We start from the raw sequence: 15,341 nt of genomic DNA, 5'->3' as shown, positions 1-15,341 counted from the left end.
AATGTGGGGGCATGTCTGCACTGTGGGGGTATATCTTTCACTGTTGGGGCATTTATGTATCTGGCACTGTGGGGGCATTTATGTATCAGGCACTGTGGGGGCATTTATGTATCAGGCACTGTGGGGGCATTTATGTATCTGGCATTGTGGGGGCATTTATGTATCTGGCACTGTGGGGGCATATCTGCACTGTGGGGGCATTTATGTATCTGGCACTGTGGGGGCATATCTGCACTGTGGGGGGCATTTATGTATCTGGCACTGTGGGGGCATATCTGCACTGTGGGGGCATTTATGTATCTGGCACTGTGGGGGCATATCTGCACTGTGGGGGCATTTTATGTATCTGGCACTCTGGGGGCATATTGGCACTCTGGGGGCATTTATGTATCTGGAACTGTGGGGGCATTTATGTATCTGGAACTGTGGGGGCATATCTGCACTGTGGGGGCATTTTATGTATCTAGCACTGTGGGGGCATTTATGTATCTGGCACTGTGGGGGCATATCTGCACTTTGGGGGCATTAATGTATCTGGCACTGTGGGGCAATATCTGCACTGTGGGGCATTTATGTATCTGGCGCTGTGGGGGTATATCTGCACTGTGAGGGCATTAATGTATCTGGCACTGTGGGGGCATATCTGCACTGTGGGGGTATTTATCTATCTGGCACTGTGGGGGCATTTATGTACCTGGCACTGTGGGGGCATTTATGTATCTGGCACTGTGGGGGCATTTATGTATCTGGCACTGTGGGGGCATTTATGTATCAGGCACTGTGGGGGCATTTATGTATCAGGCACTGTGGGGGCATTTATGTATCTGGCATTGTGGGGGCATTTATGTATCTGGCACTGTGGGGGTATATCTGCACTGTGAGGGCATTAATGTATCTGGCACTGTGGGGGCATATCTGCACTGTGGGGGCATTTATGTATCTGGCACTGTGGGGGCATATCTGCACTGTGGGGGCATTTATGTATCTGGCACTGTGGGGGCATATCTGCACTGTGGGGGCATTTTATGTATCTGGCACTCTAGGGGCATATTGGCACTGTGGGGGCATTTATGTATCTGGAACTGTGGGGGCATTTATGTATCTGGAACTGTGGGGGCATATCTGCACTGTGGGGGCATTTTATGTATCTAGCACTGTGGGGGCATTTATGTATCTGGCACTGTGGGGGCATATCTGCACTGTGGGGGCATTTATGTATCTGGCGCTGTGGGGGTATATCTGCACTGTGGGGGCATTTTATGTATCTAGCACTGTGGGGGCATTTATGTATCTGGCACTGTGGGGGCATATCTGCACTTTGGGGGCATTAATGTATCTGGCACTGTGGGGGCATATCTGCACTGTGGGGGCATTTATGTATCTGGCGCTGTGGGGGTATATCTGCACTGTGAGGGCATTAATGTATCTGCACTGTGGGGGCATTTATGTATCTGGCACTGTGGGGGCATTTATGTATCTGGCACTGTGGGGGCATTTATGTATCTGGCACTGTGGGGGGCATATCTGAACTGTGGGGGCATTTATGTATCTGGCACTGTGGGGGCATATCTACACTGTGGGGGCATTTATGTATCTGGCACTGTGGGGGCATTTATGTATCTGGCACTGTGGGGGCATATCTGCACTGTGGGGGAATTTATGTATCTGGCACTGTGGGGGCATATCTGCACTGTGGGGGCATTTATGTATCTGGCACTGTGGGGGCATTTATGTATCTGGCACTGTGGGGGCATTTATGTATCTGGCACTGTGGGGGCATTTATTTATCTGGCACTGTGGGGGCATTTATGTATCTGGCACTGTGGGGGCATTTATTTATCTGGCACTGTGGGGGCATTTATGTATATGGCACTGTGGGGGCATATCTGCACTGTGGGGGCGTTTATGTATCTGGCACTGTGGGGGCATATCTGCACTGTGGGGGCATTTATGTATCTGGCACTGTGGGGGCATTTATGTATCTGGCACTGTGGGGACATATCTGCACTGTGGGGGCATTTAAGTATCTGGCACTGTGGGGGCATTTATGTATCTGGCACTGTGAGGGCATTTATGTATCTGGCACTGTGGGGGCATTTATGTATATGGCACTGTGGGGCATGTCATGTGTAGCTGGCACTGCTGAGGGCATGTCATGTGTAGCTGGTACTGCTGGGGGGCATGTCATGTGTAGCTGGCACTGCTGGGGGGCATGTCATGTGTAGCTGGCACTGCTGCAGGGCATGTCATGTGTAGCTGGCACTATACTGGAGACATTGCGTGTAAGGTACACTACTGTGGCTGTTATGTGTAAGGCTGCTAACTGTGTGCGTAGAGGGTGTGTGAAAATATATTTATTTATAGTTTGATTATATGATGTTATGAGACCACGCCCACTTTTCCAGGAGGCCACACCCACTTTTCCAGGAGCGTGGGGGGGGGGGGTGGCTCTTAAATCTTCTCGCTCAGGGTGCTAGTAGTCCTGGAGCCGGCCCTGGTAATGCACGCACAATATTGATGGTGTTGTCCGATGTCACAAATCCCCAGGAGAGTCCAATTGGGGTAAGCCATTCTGCGATAATGTTCCACAGTTTCCGTAAGAGGTTGTCAGCTGTGTGCCTCTTATGAAAAACGGCGATACAAAGTGTAGCCTGCCTAGGAACGATTTGGCGTTTGCGAGATGCTGCTACTGGTGCCGCCGCTGCTGTTCTTGCTGCGGGAGGCAATACATCTACCCAGTGGGCTGTCACAGTCATATAGTCCTGAGTCTGCCCTGCTCCACTTGTCCACATGTCCGTGGTTAAGTGGACATTGGGTACAACTGCATTTTTTTAGGACACTGGTGACTCTTTTTCTGACGTCTGTGTACATTCTCGGTATCGCTTGCCTAGAGAAATGGAACCTAGATGGTATTTGGTACCGGGGACACAGTACCTCAATCAATTCTCTAATTCCCTGTGAATTAACGGTGGATACCGGACACACATTTAACACCAACGCAGCTGTCAAGACCTGAGTTATCCGCTTTGCAGCAGGATGACTGCTGTGATATTTCATCTTCCACGCAAAGGACTGTTGGACAGTCAATTGCTTACTGGAAGTAGTACAAGTGGTCTTCCGACTTCCCCTCTGGGATGATGATCGACTCCCAGCAGCAACAACAGCAGCACCAGCAGCAGTAGGCGTTACACTCAAGGATGCATCGGAGGAATCCCAGGCAGGAGAGGACTCGTCAGACTTGCCAGTGACATGGCCTGCAGGACTATTGGTTTTCCTGTCTAATGAGGAAATTGACACTGAGGGAGTTGGTGGTGTGGTTTGCAGGAGCTTGGTTACAAGAGGAAGGGATTTAGTTGGCAGTGGACTGCTTCCGCTGTCACCCAAAGTTTTTGAACTTGTCAATGACTTCTGATGAATGCGCTCCAGGTGACGTATAAGGGAGGATGTTCAAAGGTGGTTAACGTCCTTACCCCTACTTATTACAGCTTGACAAAGGCAACATATGGCTTGACACCCGTTGTCCGCATTTCTGTTAAAATAATTCCACACCGAAGAGGTGATTTTTTTTGTAATTTGACCAGGTATGTCAATGGCCATATTCGTCCCACGGACAACAGGTGTCTCCCCGGGTGCCTGACTTAAACAAACCACCTCACCATCAGAATCCTCCTTGTCAATTTCCTCCTCAGCGCCAGCAACACCCATATCCTCATCCTGGTGTACTTCAACAGTGACATCTTCAATTTGACTGTCAGGAACTGGACTGCGGGTGCTCCTTCCAGCACTTGCGGGGGGCGTGCAAATGGTGGAAGGCGCCACCTCTTCCCGTCCAGTGTTGGGAAGGTCAGGCATCGCAACCGACACAATTGGACTCTCCTTGGGGATTTGTGATTTAGGAGAACGCACAGTTCTTTGCTGTGCTTTTGCCAGCTTAAGTCTTTTCATTTTTCTAGCGGGAGGATGAGTGCTTCCACCCTCATGTGAAGCTGAACCACTAGCAATCAACATAGGCCAGGGCCTCAGCCGTTCCTTGCCACTCCGTGTCGTAAATGGCATATTGGCAAGTTTACGCTTCGCCTCACGCGCTTTTAATTTAGATTTTTGGGTCATTTTACTGAACTTTTGCTTTTTGGATTTTACATGCTCTCTACTATGACATTGGGCATCGGCCTTGGCAGACGACGTTGATGGCATTTCATCATCTCGGCCATGACTAGTGGCAGCAGCTTCAGCACGAGGTGGAAGTGGATCTTGATCTTTCCCTATTTAACCCTCCACATTTTTGTTCTCCATTTTTTAATGTGTGTAATTATATGCCAGCAATATATCAATAGCAATGGCCTACTGTACTGTAATATATATGTATACTGTTGGTCACCAAAATGCTGCACTGTAATACTATATATACTGCTCACAAAAATGCCGCACAGATATGGAATGGATACGTGCAGTGACACAGAGCTGCAAGATACAGCAATGGCCTACTGTACACAACTATATACTGTTGGGTCACCAAAATGCTACACTGTAATACTATATATACTGCTCACAAAAATGCCGCACAGATATGGAATGGATACGTGCAGTGACACAGAGCTGCAAGATACAGCAATGGCCTACTGTACACAACTATATACTGTTGGGTCACCAAAATGCTGCACTGTAATACTATATAATACTGCTCACAAAAATTCAGCACAGATATGGAATGGATACTTGCAGTGACACAGAGCTGCAAGATACAGCAATGGCCTACTGTACTGTACTACTATAATTATTATATATTAGTGGTCCCCAGTCCCCACAATGCAGCACACTGATCAGATATTTGCAGCACACTGAGCACAGATATGGAGCGTTTTCAGGCAGAGAACGTAGATATTTTCAGCACACTGAGCACAGATTATTTGCAGCACACTGAGCACAGATTATTTGCAGCACACTGAGCACAGATATTTGCAGCACACTGAGCACAGATTACGGAGCTTTTCAGGGAGAGAACGCAGCCACGTCCTCTCCGTTCAATCTCCAAAGCACGAGTGAAAATGGCGGCGACGCGTGGCTCCTTATATGGAATACGAATCTTGCGAGAATCCGACAGCGGGATGATGACGTTCGGGCGCGTTCTGGTTAACCGAGCAAGGCGGGAGAATCCGAGGCTGCCTCGGACCCGTGTAAAATAGGTGAAGTTCAGGGGGGTTCGGATCCCGAGGAACCGGACCCGCTCATCTCTAATTAAAATATAAAAAACTTACTTACTTTTGCTATAATTCTGCTAAAACATCCTCTTTTAACAAATTGACACCTATATGTCTCAATCTATCTTAAAGCAGGATAACACTTCATACTGGTATATACAATTACTTACCTTTTACTAGCACATTAGCAAAAGAAGTTGCCTGCCCAAAATTATTGGTAGCCACAACGCTGTAGTCAGCCGAATCCTCCATGGTGCATCTGTTCAGAAATCAAGGAGAGTGTTTTCCTGAGAAAGTTGTGCTAATTGAACAATCAATTACACTGTGCTATTGTTGCACCACTGCTACTAGGTAATGCTATATAAATTGTGCTTTGTTTTATATATAAGGGTTCATTTATTGTTTTTGTATTTTAAATGGGTTTCCGTTCTGTCCCTATTGCTTAACTGTGTCATAAATAATATTGTTAGTTACGGGCCTGGGGGGTGGAGCTATTAAAAAAGTTATAGATACTGTAGATGATAGATAGATAGATAGATAGATAGATAGATAGATAGATAGATAGATAGATAGATAGAACGAACACACAGGGGGGTGGGGGATATAGCGACCAACGGTGTCTTAAATTAATTCAATAAAAGTGGATCTAAAAGTATATATAAAATGAATAACCAGATCATCGTTATTCATTTTATATATACTTTTAGATCCACTTTTATTGAATTAATTTAAGACACCGTTGGTCGCTATATCCCCAACCCCCCTGTGTGTTTTTTCCGTTGCTTCAGGGAACCACCATCCCTGTGTTTTTGGGGGACAGCTGACGCCCTGTATTAACCCCTAGGGAGTGTCATTTATTTCAACTACACGTGGTTCTTTGATTATTGGTGTTGTACACAAGTGGCGCAATAATCTCCCCCCTATTTTTAAAGATAGATAGATAGATAGATAGATAGATAGATAGATAGACAGATAGATAGATAGCACTGAATTAAGCTTTGCTAGTAGCTCATTATCTGACAAATAGCTCCATATACATTAACTAATAGGTGTGATTATCACAAGTTTCTTTATATGATCTAAATGATTATTATTGCATAATAAAAATGTTAACATATATAGCCATGTCACTCCTCAGGAAATAAATACATTTTGTTTATTTCGCTGCTGGCCACTTATTCATCACCTTTCAGATGAGTGCTCATGAATATATTGGGTATGTGAGTAGCTTGGTGCTTTTTGGCATCCCTATATATTGCTTGATATTGTCTGTGTTGTCTGTCAACCCTTGATAAAGATAGCTGATGCTTAAATGAGTTTCACTCAGTCACTCAATAAAGATGACCTGATAAGTGTATGTTTTCCATAATATGGCTTACATATGACTTGAATATATTTGCCGTATATAAACTGTATATAATGGGATGCGTTTGGGATTCTGGCAGTCGGTATACCATCGCTGGACTCCCGACACTAGTCAAAAGACCGGCACCGGAACTCTGACACTGCTCACAATGCCCACACAGGAATACCGACTGTTGGCATCCCAAACGTAAGTATGCCAGGGCTGGTTAGGATTATGCACGAAAAGAGAGGGTTAGACACTAAAGGGGTATGGATAGGCTGCGTGTGTGTGTGTGTGTGTGTGTGTGTGTGTGTGTGTGTGTGTGGGGGGGGATTAGGCACTTAAGGGAGGTTAGGGTAAGGCTGTAGGGGGGTGAGGGTTAGGCTGCAGGTAGAGAGGGTTAGGGGCGTAGAGGAAGAGGGTTAGAATATTCACCTAGCAGTAGTCTGGATTCTGCGCGTCAGGATACCGCTGTCTTCTGACCGCCAGCATCCCGCACCCAACCCGTATTTAATAGTGTGCTGGACTGACTAGCTTTTTGCTGGATGATTATCTGGATTATTCTGCTTTATGGCTATAAATCCATATTGAACAGATACTTTTTTATGTGTCTGTGATTCTTCTATTTCCACAAAAACAAAAACATAGAAATGATCAAAATGATTTTACTTTATAGTAGATTACGTATAGCCTGCGTGTATTTGTAATGTAGCTCCCAACCAGGGTTACCACCTGTCCAGGATTCCTCTGGACAGTCCGGAAATCACAAGATCAGACCGGAGGCTTGTTAATCCCGGGGGATGTGGATCTGCACTACGCACGCTCTGGAATTTAGCGCACACAATTATGGTTGATGCAGGGTGGTATGCATCTCCACTTGCAACAGAATTGGTTTAATGGTGCTTTCTCATATTGCCAAAGCAAGTGAGTTTGTGTTAACAGACCTGCAAGCTGTGCTGAGTTGTGTGTACACATCATAAATAAGCATGGTTTCATATGCAGATTTGAAATAATAATACTACAGTACTTCTGAATACAATGATGACAATTTGTGGCTATTTTACAAGCCAATATTTATTATATGTGTACTAACGCTTTAAAAAACATCAATACAATAGAATGTTGTTCATGACTCTTATATTTTTTCCCAACTAATCAATGTGATAAATTACAGTTGCTGCTTTAAATACAAATTAAAATAAGAAGATTATTAATAATTTTAAAACAATGCTATTCTGCGTATAAAGAATTTTCCTGCAGATGGCAGTGTCTAACAAAAACTTGTTCTTGTGACTAACACTGCTACATTATTGTTAGGCAGGTTTACAAAAACATTTGCTTTTATGTCATGAGGTGGCCATTCACTGTGCAATCATCAGCTTGATCAGCCGATTATCTGATGATTAGACCTACAGTATAATTGTACAGTGCATGGCCACGTCCGAGCACCAATTATCACTCTCTCAGGCATGAGAAATCTTTCAGACAAATGCATGATAGACCACTTATCTAACAGTGTATGGCAATGTCAGATAATTGGTCTGCTGATGACGAGTTTGATTTTACAGTGTATGGTTGGCATTAGTATTAATAGATAATCAATTTATTTGCCCATAGCTCTGATTAATTACTCTTATTCAAACCCCAAACCCGCCTGCCACTTGATTTCTGAAGGCCTGATTCAGAGGTGTATGCAATGCTGATGTTTTGGCAGTTGATCAATTAAAACCCAATAGTGCATGTGTCTAAGCTGCACTGCGCATTTGTCAAGGCACTTTAGCAATGTCGCTCGCAGTGAGGATTTATTTGCAAAGTGATTAACAGTCATATAGCGTTTACATTAGGTAATGGGGAGTGGCGCCTCAATCCATTTCCAGGAGGCTACAGCATTAGAATATTTTCGCACATTATCTGCGTACGGGATCCCAGCTGCGAATGTATTAGCATCCACCTCTGGCTCAGGCCCAGAGAACATATTCTTAAGACTCTCCAGCTATTTACCGGACTGGCATTCTTACAGCAAGAAATAGGGCTTTGGCAGGATGGCAATCATACAAGAATTGCAATACAAGCCTAGAAGGCACTCTAACATGCAGGTTAGCTCAGATTAGATAACCATTTTATAGATGTTATAGATTTTCTTTATCATTTTCTCGTTTAGGTATTTTTTGTATGGCTACTGGGTACATATTGAAATTTTTAATATTCCTGGATGAGATTTACACCACCTCTGCACAACTGTTCTCCTTCAACCTCGCATGTCCCATATGTGCAGCCAGCAAGAGAGGAAGGAAGAGAGTCTTTTGTTGCAACACACTGTACTGGATGTACAGTAAGTGTTAGCCCAAGGTGCGTGACAGATGGGGTGGAACCATCACTGCCCAGTGGTCCTGTGTTTGACTTGCATAGTACCTAGAATGGCACCCTATTTTACTCATTCTTGCCTTTATTTTGTGGAATGTATGTACATTTATGTATAGTTGCCAAGTTTACATTTATTGAATATTTAGAAAGAAAACTTTACTGAAAAAGGAAAAGTAGATTTTTAAAGATATGCAACTGCTTTAGTTTCTTTTGCCATAATTGCGCCTGCGACTTTATGCTAATGCAACTTTATCAGGCCTGCCCCTGGCGAAAAAGCATGCGACTGATTGGGCAATGACTGAGACGCCCAATTGAGCATCTTTGGATACAGTAATACCGCTTGTTGCATCTTTAGACGCAACCATTAGTCGCACCATCGAAACTTGAAACTGCCACATGCTAAGTGCAGATTCTCCTTCAGTATATAGTCTCCAATGTGAGCTATTAAGCGTCTGAGTTTGTAGCCAGTTATGTAGCAAGATAAGCCCCCACATACACACCCCTCGGCTCACATGCAATTAATAGGATTTTAATACCTACCGGTAAATCCTTTTCTCTTAGTCCGTAGAGGATGCAGAGGATGCTTCAAGAACCATGGGGTATAGACGGGATCCGCAGGAGACATGGGCACTTTAAGACTTTAAATGGGTGTGAACTGGCTCCTCCCTCTATGCCCCTCCTCCAGACTCCAGTTATAGGAACTGTGCCCAGGGAGACGGACATTTCGAGGAAAAAGATTTATTTAACGTTTTTAAACTAAGGTGAGATACATACCAGCTCACACCTCAAAACACGCCGTACAACATGGCATTCGACAACAGCGCATGCAACGGCATGACCAATATCAGTCACAGACTGACTGAACTTAACTCAACATGAGCGTAACTACAACCAAACTGCAGATACAGCCCGCACTGGGACGGGCGCCCAGCATCCTCTACGGACTAAGAGAAAAGGATTTACCGGTAGGTATTAAAATCCTATTTTCTCATACGTCCTAGAGGATGCTGGGGATGCTTCAAGAACCATGGGGTTTATACCAAAGCTCTAGAACGGGCGGGAGAGTGAGGATGACTCTGCAACATCGATTGACCAAACAAGAGGTCCTCCTCAGCCAGGGTATCAAACTTGTAAAACTTCGCAAAGGTGTTTGATCCCGACCAAGTAGCCGCTCGGCAAAGCTGTAATGCCGAGACCCCTTGGGCAGCCGCCCAGGATGAGCCCACCTTTCTGGTAGAATGGACCTTCACAGATTTTGGTAACGGCAATCCTGCCGTAGAGTGAGCCTGCTGAATCGTATTACAGATCCAACGTGTAATAGTCTGCTTGGAAGCAGGAGCCCCAATCTTGTTGGGAGCCCACAGGACAAACAGAGCCTCTGTTTTCCTAATTTGAGCTGTTCTGGCGACATAGATTTTCAAAGCTCTGACCACATCGAGAGACTTCGATTCCGCCAAAGCGTCAGTAGCCACAGGCACCACAATAGGCTGGTTTACGTGAAATGATGAAACCACCTTTGGCAAAAATTGCTGACGAGTTCTCAACTCCGCCCTATCAGCATGGAAGATTAAATAGGGGCTTGTGTGAGACAAAGCCGCCAATTACTTTCCAAGTAAGGAACTTTAACTCAACCTTACGCAAAGGTTCAAACCAATGAGATTGCAGGAACTGCAACACCACATTCAGATCCCATGGCGCCACTGGGGGCACAAAGGGAGGTTGGATGTGTAGTACGCCTTTCACGAAGGTCTGAACTTCTGGAAGGGAGGCCAATTCTTTCTGAAAGAAAATCGATAAGGCCGAAATTTGTACTTTAATTGAGCCCAACTTTAGGCCCACGTCCACGCCAGCTTGCAAAAAATGGAGCACACGCCTCAGCTGAAATTCCTCCGTAGGAGCCTTCTTGGATTCACACCAAGACACATATTTCCTCCAAATACGGTGGTAATGCTTTGCCGTTACTTCTTTTCTAGCCTGAAGAAGTGTGGGAATGACTTCACTGGGAATACCCTTCCGGGCTAGGATTTGGCGCTCAACCGCATGTCAAACGCAGCCGCGGTAAGTCTTGATACACGCACGGTCCTTGTTGCAACAGGTCCTCTCGTAGAGGAAGAGGCCAGGGATCTTCTATGAGTAATTCCTGAAGATCGGGATACCATGCTCTCCTTGGCCAGTCTGGAACAATGAGTATCGCCTGAACCCTTGTTCTTCTTATCATCTTTATCACCTTTGGAGTGAGTGGAAGTGGAGGGAACACATATACCGACGGAAACACCCACGGTGTCACTAGGGCGTCCACCGCCATCGCTTGAGGCTCTCTTGACCTGGAACAATATCTCTGAAGTTTCTTGTTGAGGCGGGACGCCATCATGTCTATTTGAGGAATTCCCCAACGACTTGTCATTTCTGCAAAGACCTCTTGATGAAGACCCCAGTCTCCTGGATGGAGATCGTGTCTGCTGAGGAAGTCTGCTTCCCAGTTGTCCACTCCTGGAATGAAGACCGCTGACAGAGCGCTTGCATGTTTCTCCGCCCAGCGAAGAATTCTCGTGGCCTCGGCCATTGCCGCTCTGCTTCTTTTTCTGCCCTGGCGGTTTATATACGCCACTGCTGTTATGTTGTCTGACTGAATCAAGACGGGCAGACCGCGAAGAAGATGATCCGCTTGCAGAATGCCGTTGTAAATGGCCCTTAATTCCAGAATGTTTATGTGCAGACAAGCTTCCTGGCTTGACCAATTTCCCTGAAAATTTCTCCCCTGTGTGACTGCTCCCAGCCTCGGAGACTTGCATCTGTGGTCACCAGGATCCAATCCTGAATCCCGAACCTGCGTCCCTCTAGGAGGTGAGAACTGTCCAGCCACCACAGGAGAGAGATTCTGGTCCTGGAAGATAGGATTATTTTCCGGTGCATGTACAGGTGAGACCCGGACCACATGTCCAACAGGTCCCACTGAAATACCCTGGCATGGAACCTGCCAAACTGAATGGCCTCGTAGGCCGCCACCATCTTCCCCAGCAACCAAGTGCATTGAAGAATCGACACTCTTGCCGGTTTCAGAATCTGTTTTACCATGTTCGGTATTTCCAGAGCCTTTTCCACTGGAAGAAAAACTCTCTGTAATTCTGTATGCAGAATCATACCCAGGAACGACAACCGTGTCGTCGGAACCAACTGTGATTTTGGCAAGTTTAGGAGCCAACCATGTTGTTGCAGAATCGTCAGAGAGAGTGCTACGTTTTTCAGCAATTGTTCCTTAGATCTCGCCTTTATCAGGAGATCGTCCAAGTACGGGATAATTGTGACTCCCTGCTTGCGCAGGAGAACCATACATTCCGCCATAACCTTGGCGAAAATCCTCGGAGCCATGGACAGACCAAACGGCAACGTCTGGAATTGGTAATGACAATCCTGAACAGCAAACCTCAGGTATGCCTGATGTGGAGGATATATGGGAACGTGTAAGTAGGCATCCTTTATGTCGACCGACACCATAAAATTGCCCTCCTCCAGACTGGAGATCACTGCTCGGAGAGATTCCATCTTGAATTTGAATTTTTTTAGAAAGAAATTGAGAGATTTTAGGTTCAGAATCAGTCGAACCGAACGAGCCATCCGGCTTTGGTACCACGAACAGACTCGAATAAAAACTCTCCCCCTGTTGTGACGGGGGTACCGTGACAATGACTTGATTTTGACACATCTTAAGTATTGTAGCGCATACAACCTCTCTTTCTGGAAGAGAAACTGGCAAGGCCGATTTGAAATATCGGTGAGGGGGCATGTCCTGAAACTCTAATTTGTACCCTTGGTCTACTATTTCTAATATCCAAGAATCCAGGTCCGAGTGCACCCAGACCTGACTGAAGAGCCTCAGACGTGCCCCCACTGGTGCGGACTCCCGCAGAGGATCCCCAGCGTCATGCGGTGGATTTGGTAGAAGCCGGAGAGGACTTCTGCTCTTGGGAACTTGCCACAGCCGGTGACCTTTTTCCCCTTCCTCTTCCTCTCGCAGCAAGGAAGGAGGACCCTCGTCCTTTCTTGTATTTATTGGGCCGAAAGGACTGCATCTGATAGTGGGGCGTTTTCTTCTGTTGTGCAGGAACATAAGGTAAAAATGACGACTTACCCGCGGTAGCGGTAGATACCAGATCAGTGAGGCCGTCACCAAACAAGACACTACCGTTAAATGGTAACGTCTCCATCGCCCTCTTAGCGTCAGCATCAGCATTCCATTGATGAATCCACAATGCTCTCCTTGCTGAGACTGCCATGGCATTGGCCCTTGATCCCAAAAGGCCAATATCCCTTACAGCTTCTTTTAAATATGCTGCAGCGTCCCTGATATGACCCAGAGTCAAAAGCACATTATCCCTGTCTAGGGTATCTATCTCAGATGACAAGTTATCTGCCCACTTTTCAATAGCGCTACTCACCCATGCCGAAGCAACGGCAGGCCTGAGTAGCGGACCCGTAGTGACATAAATGGATTTTAGTGTATTTTCCTGCTTATGATCCGCAGGATCCTTTAGGGCTGCCGTGTCAGGAGACCCACCTTTTTGGATAGACGCGATAAAGCTTTGTCTACCCTGTCCCCAAAAGGAAACGGAATTCTTTTGGGAACCTGTATCTTCTTGTCAGGATTTTCCCAAGCCTTTTCAAAAAGAGCGTTCAGTTCATGAGAGGGAGGAAACGTTAACTTAGGTTTCTTTCCTTTATACATACAGACCCTAGTATCATGAACAGCAGGGTCCTCTGTTATATGCAACACTTCTTTTATTGCCACAATCATATACTGAATGCTCTTAGCCAGTTTTGGATTCAATCTGGCATCACTATAGTCGACACTGGAATCAGAGTCCGTGTCGGTATCTGTATCTGCTATATGGGTAAAAGCACGTTTCTGTGACCCCGAAGGGGTCTGAGCTTGTGACAATGCATCCTCCATGGATTTTCTCCATGTCTGGATCTTAGACTCAGATTTATCAAACCTCTTAGACAACCAAGTCACATTTGCATTCAAAACACTCAACATATTTACCCAATCATCTGTCGGCGGTGCCGACACGGTCACTCTCACAGTCTTTCCTGTCCCCACTCCAGCCTGCTCCTGGGAAGAGCACTCAGCCTCAGACATGTCGACACACACGTACCGACACCCACAACCACACTGGGGCTATAGGAGACAGACCCACAACAAAGCCTGTTAGAGAGACACAGAGGGAGTTCTGCACGCTCACAACCCAGCACCTATTCCGGTACTGAAGCGAGTAAAAAGACTGCCCAGACCTGTTAGAGCTTTATATATATATATATATATATATATATCAATTAGCACCAAATCACTTGTGCCCCCCCCCCTCCCCCACCGTTTTGCACCCTTTTACTTGCACAGCAGTGTGGAGGTCAGGGCCAGCGTCTCTGCAGCTTCTGTGAAGAGAAAATGGCGCTGGTCAGAGCTGTGTGGGCAAAGCCCCGCCCACTACATGGCGCGCTTCAGTCCCGCTTAAATCTATATTTATACTGGCGGGGGTCCCTTAACTAGTGCCTAGGCACTGTTTTATCTTATGCCACTGCTGTTTGAGGTTTTCATGCTGCCCAGGGCGCCCCCACCCCTGCGCCCTGCATCCTGCAGTGCCGTGTTATGTGTGGGAGCATGGCGCACAGCGCGTCCGCTGCGCGGTACCTCAAACGTGTCTTCTGCCGTCACTGAAGTCTTCTGATCTTCTCATACTCACCCGGCTTCTGTCTTCTGGCTCTGTGAGGGGGGTGACGGTGCGGCTCCGGGAACAAGCAGCTAGGCGGACCAAGTGATCGAACCCTCTGGAGCTAATGGTGTCCAGTAGCCTAAGAAGCAGAGCCTTTGAACTCAGAGAAGTAGGTCTGCTTCTCTCCCCTCAGTCCCGCGATGCAGGGAGCCTGTTGCCAGCAGGTCTCCCTGAAAATAATAAACCTAACAAAAGTCTTTTTCCGAGAAACTCAGGAGAGCTCCTCAGTGTGTGACCAGTCTCTCTGGGCACAGAATCTAACTGGAGTCTGGAGGAGGGGCATAGAGGGAGGAGCCAGTTCACACCCATTTAAAGTCTTAAAGTGCCCATGTCTCCTGCGGATCCCGTCTATACCCCATGGTTCTTGAAGCATCCCCAGCATCCTCTAGGACGTATGAGAAAACAATATTGACATGCAAGATTTACAAATGTGGCATGATGTGTTTACCTGCGTATCTCCAAAGTAAGCATGCCAAACTCGTTATGGATTCGGTATTTCCCAGGTGGTGATGATCTAAGTTCAATAAGCTGTCCATTCTTAAACCTGTAAATATATAGTCATGATAATAGGTTATCAAAAATACTTCAATCATATATTACCCAAATTTACAACACTAATGACCCATTTTACATTCTTTTTATGATTAGGTTCAAAGCACTGTTTTC

The 15,341-nt window shown here is 46.1% G+C and overlaps 1 protein-coding gene across 2 annotated transcripts in view; it reads right to left on the bottom strand.

Moving 5' to 3' along the window:
- Positions 1-15,341, bottom strand: part of MYOM3 (myomesin 3) — a 357,638-nt gene that overhangs the window by 171,277 nt on the left and 171,020 nt on the right. For both annotated transcript variants that reach the window (XM_063954304.1, XM_063954305.1), the window contains 2 exons: positions 15,124-15,219; positions 5,369-5,457 (listed from right to left, as the gene is read on the bottom strand). In XM_063954304.1, coding sequence (XP_063810374.1) covers positions 5,369-5,457; positions 15,124-15,219 — 185 coding nt within the window. The remainder of the gene's footprint in view (positions 1-5,368; positions 5,458-15,123; positions 15,220-15,341) is intronic.

Source organism: Pseudophryne corroboree, chromosome 2 (assembly GCF_028390025.1).
Source record: "Pseudophryne corroboree isolate aPseCor3 chromosome 2, aPseCor3.hap2, whole genome shotgun sequence".
NCBI lineage: Eukaryota > Metazoa > Chordata > Amphibia > Anura > Myobatrachidae > Pseudophryne > Pseudophryne corroboree.
The sequence above is the reverse complement of the archived record's forward strand: the minus strand, read 5'-3'. Positions and strand labels throughout refer to the sequence as shown.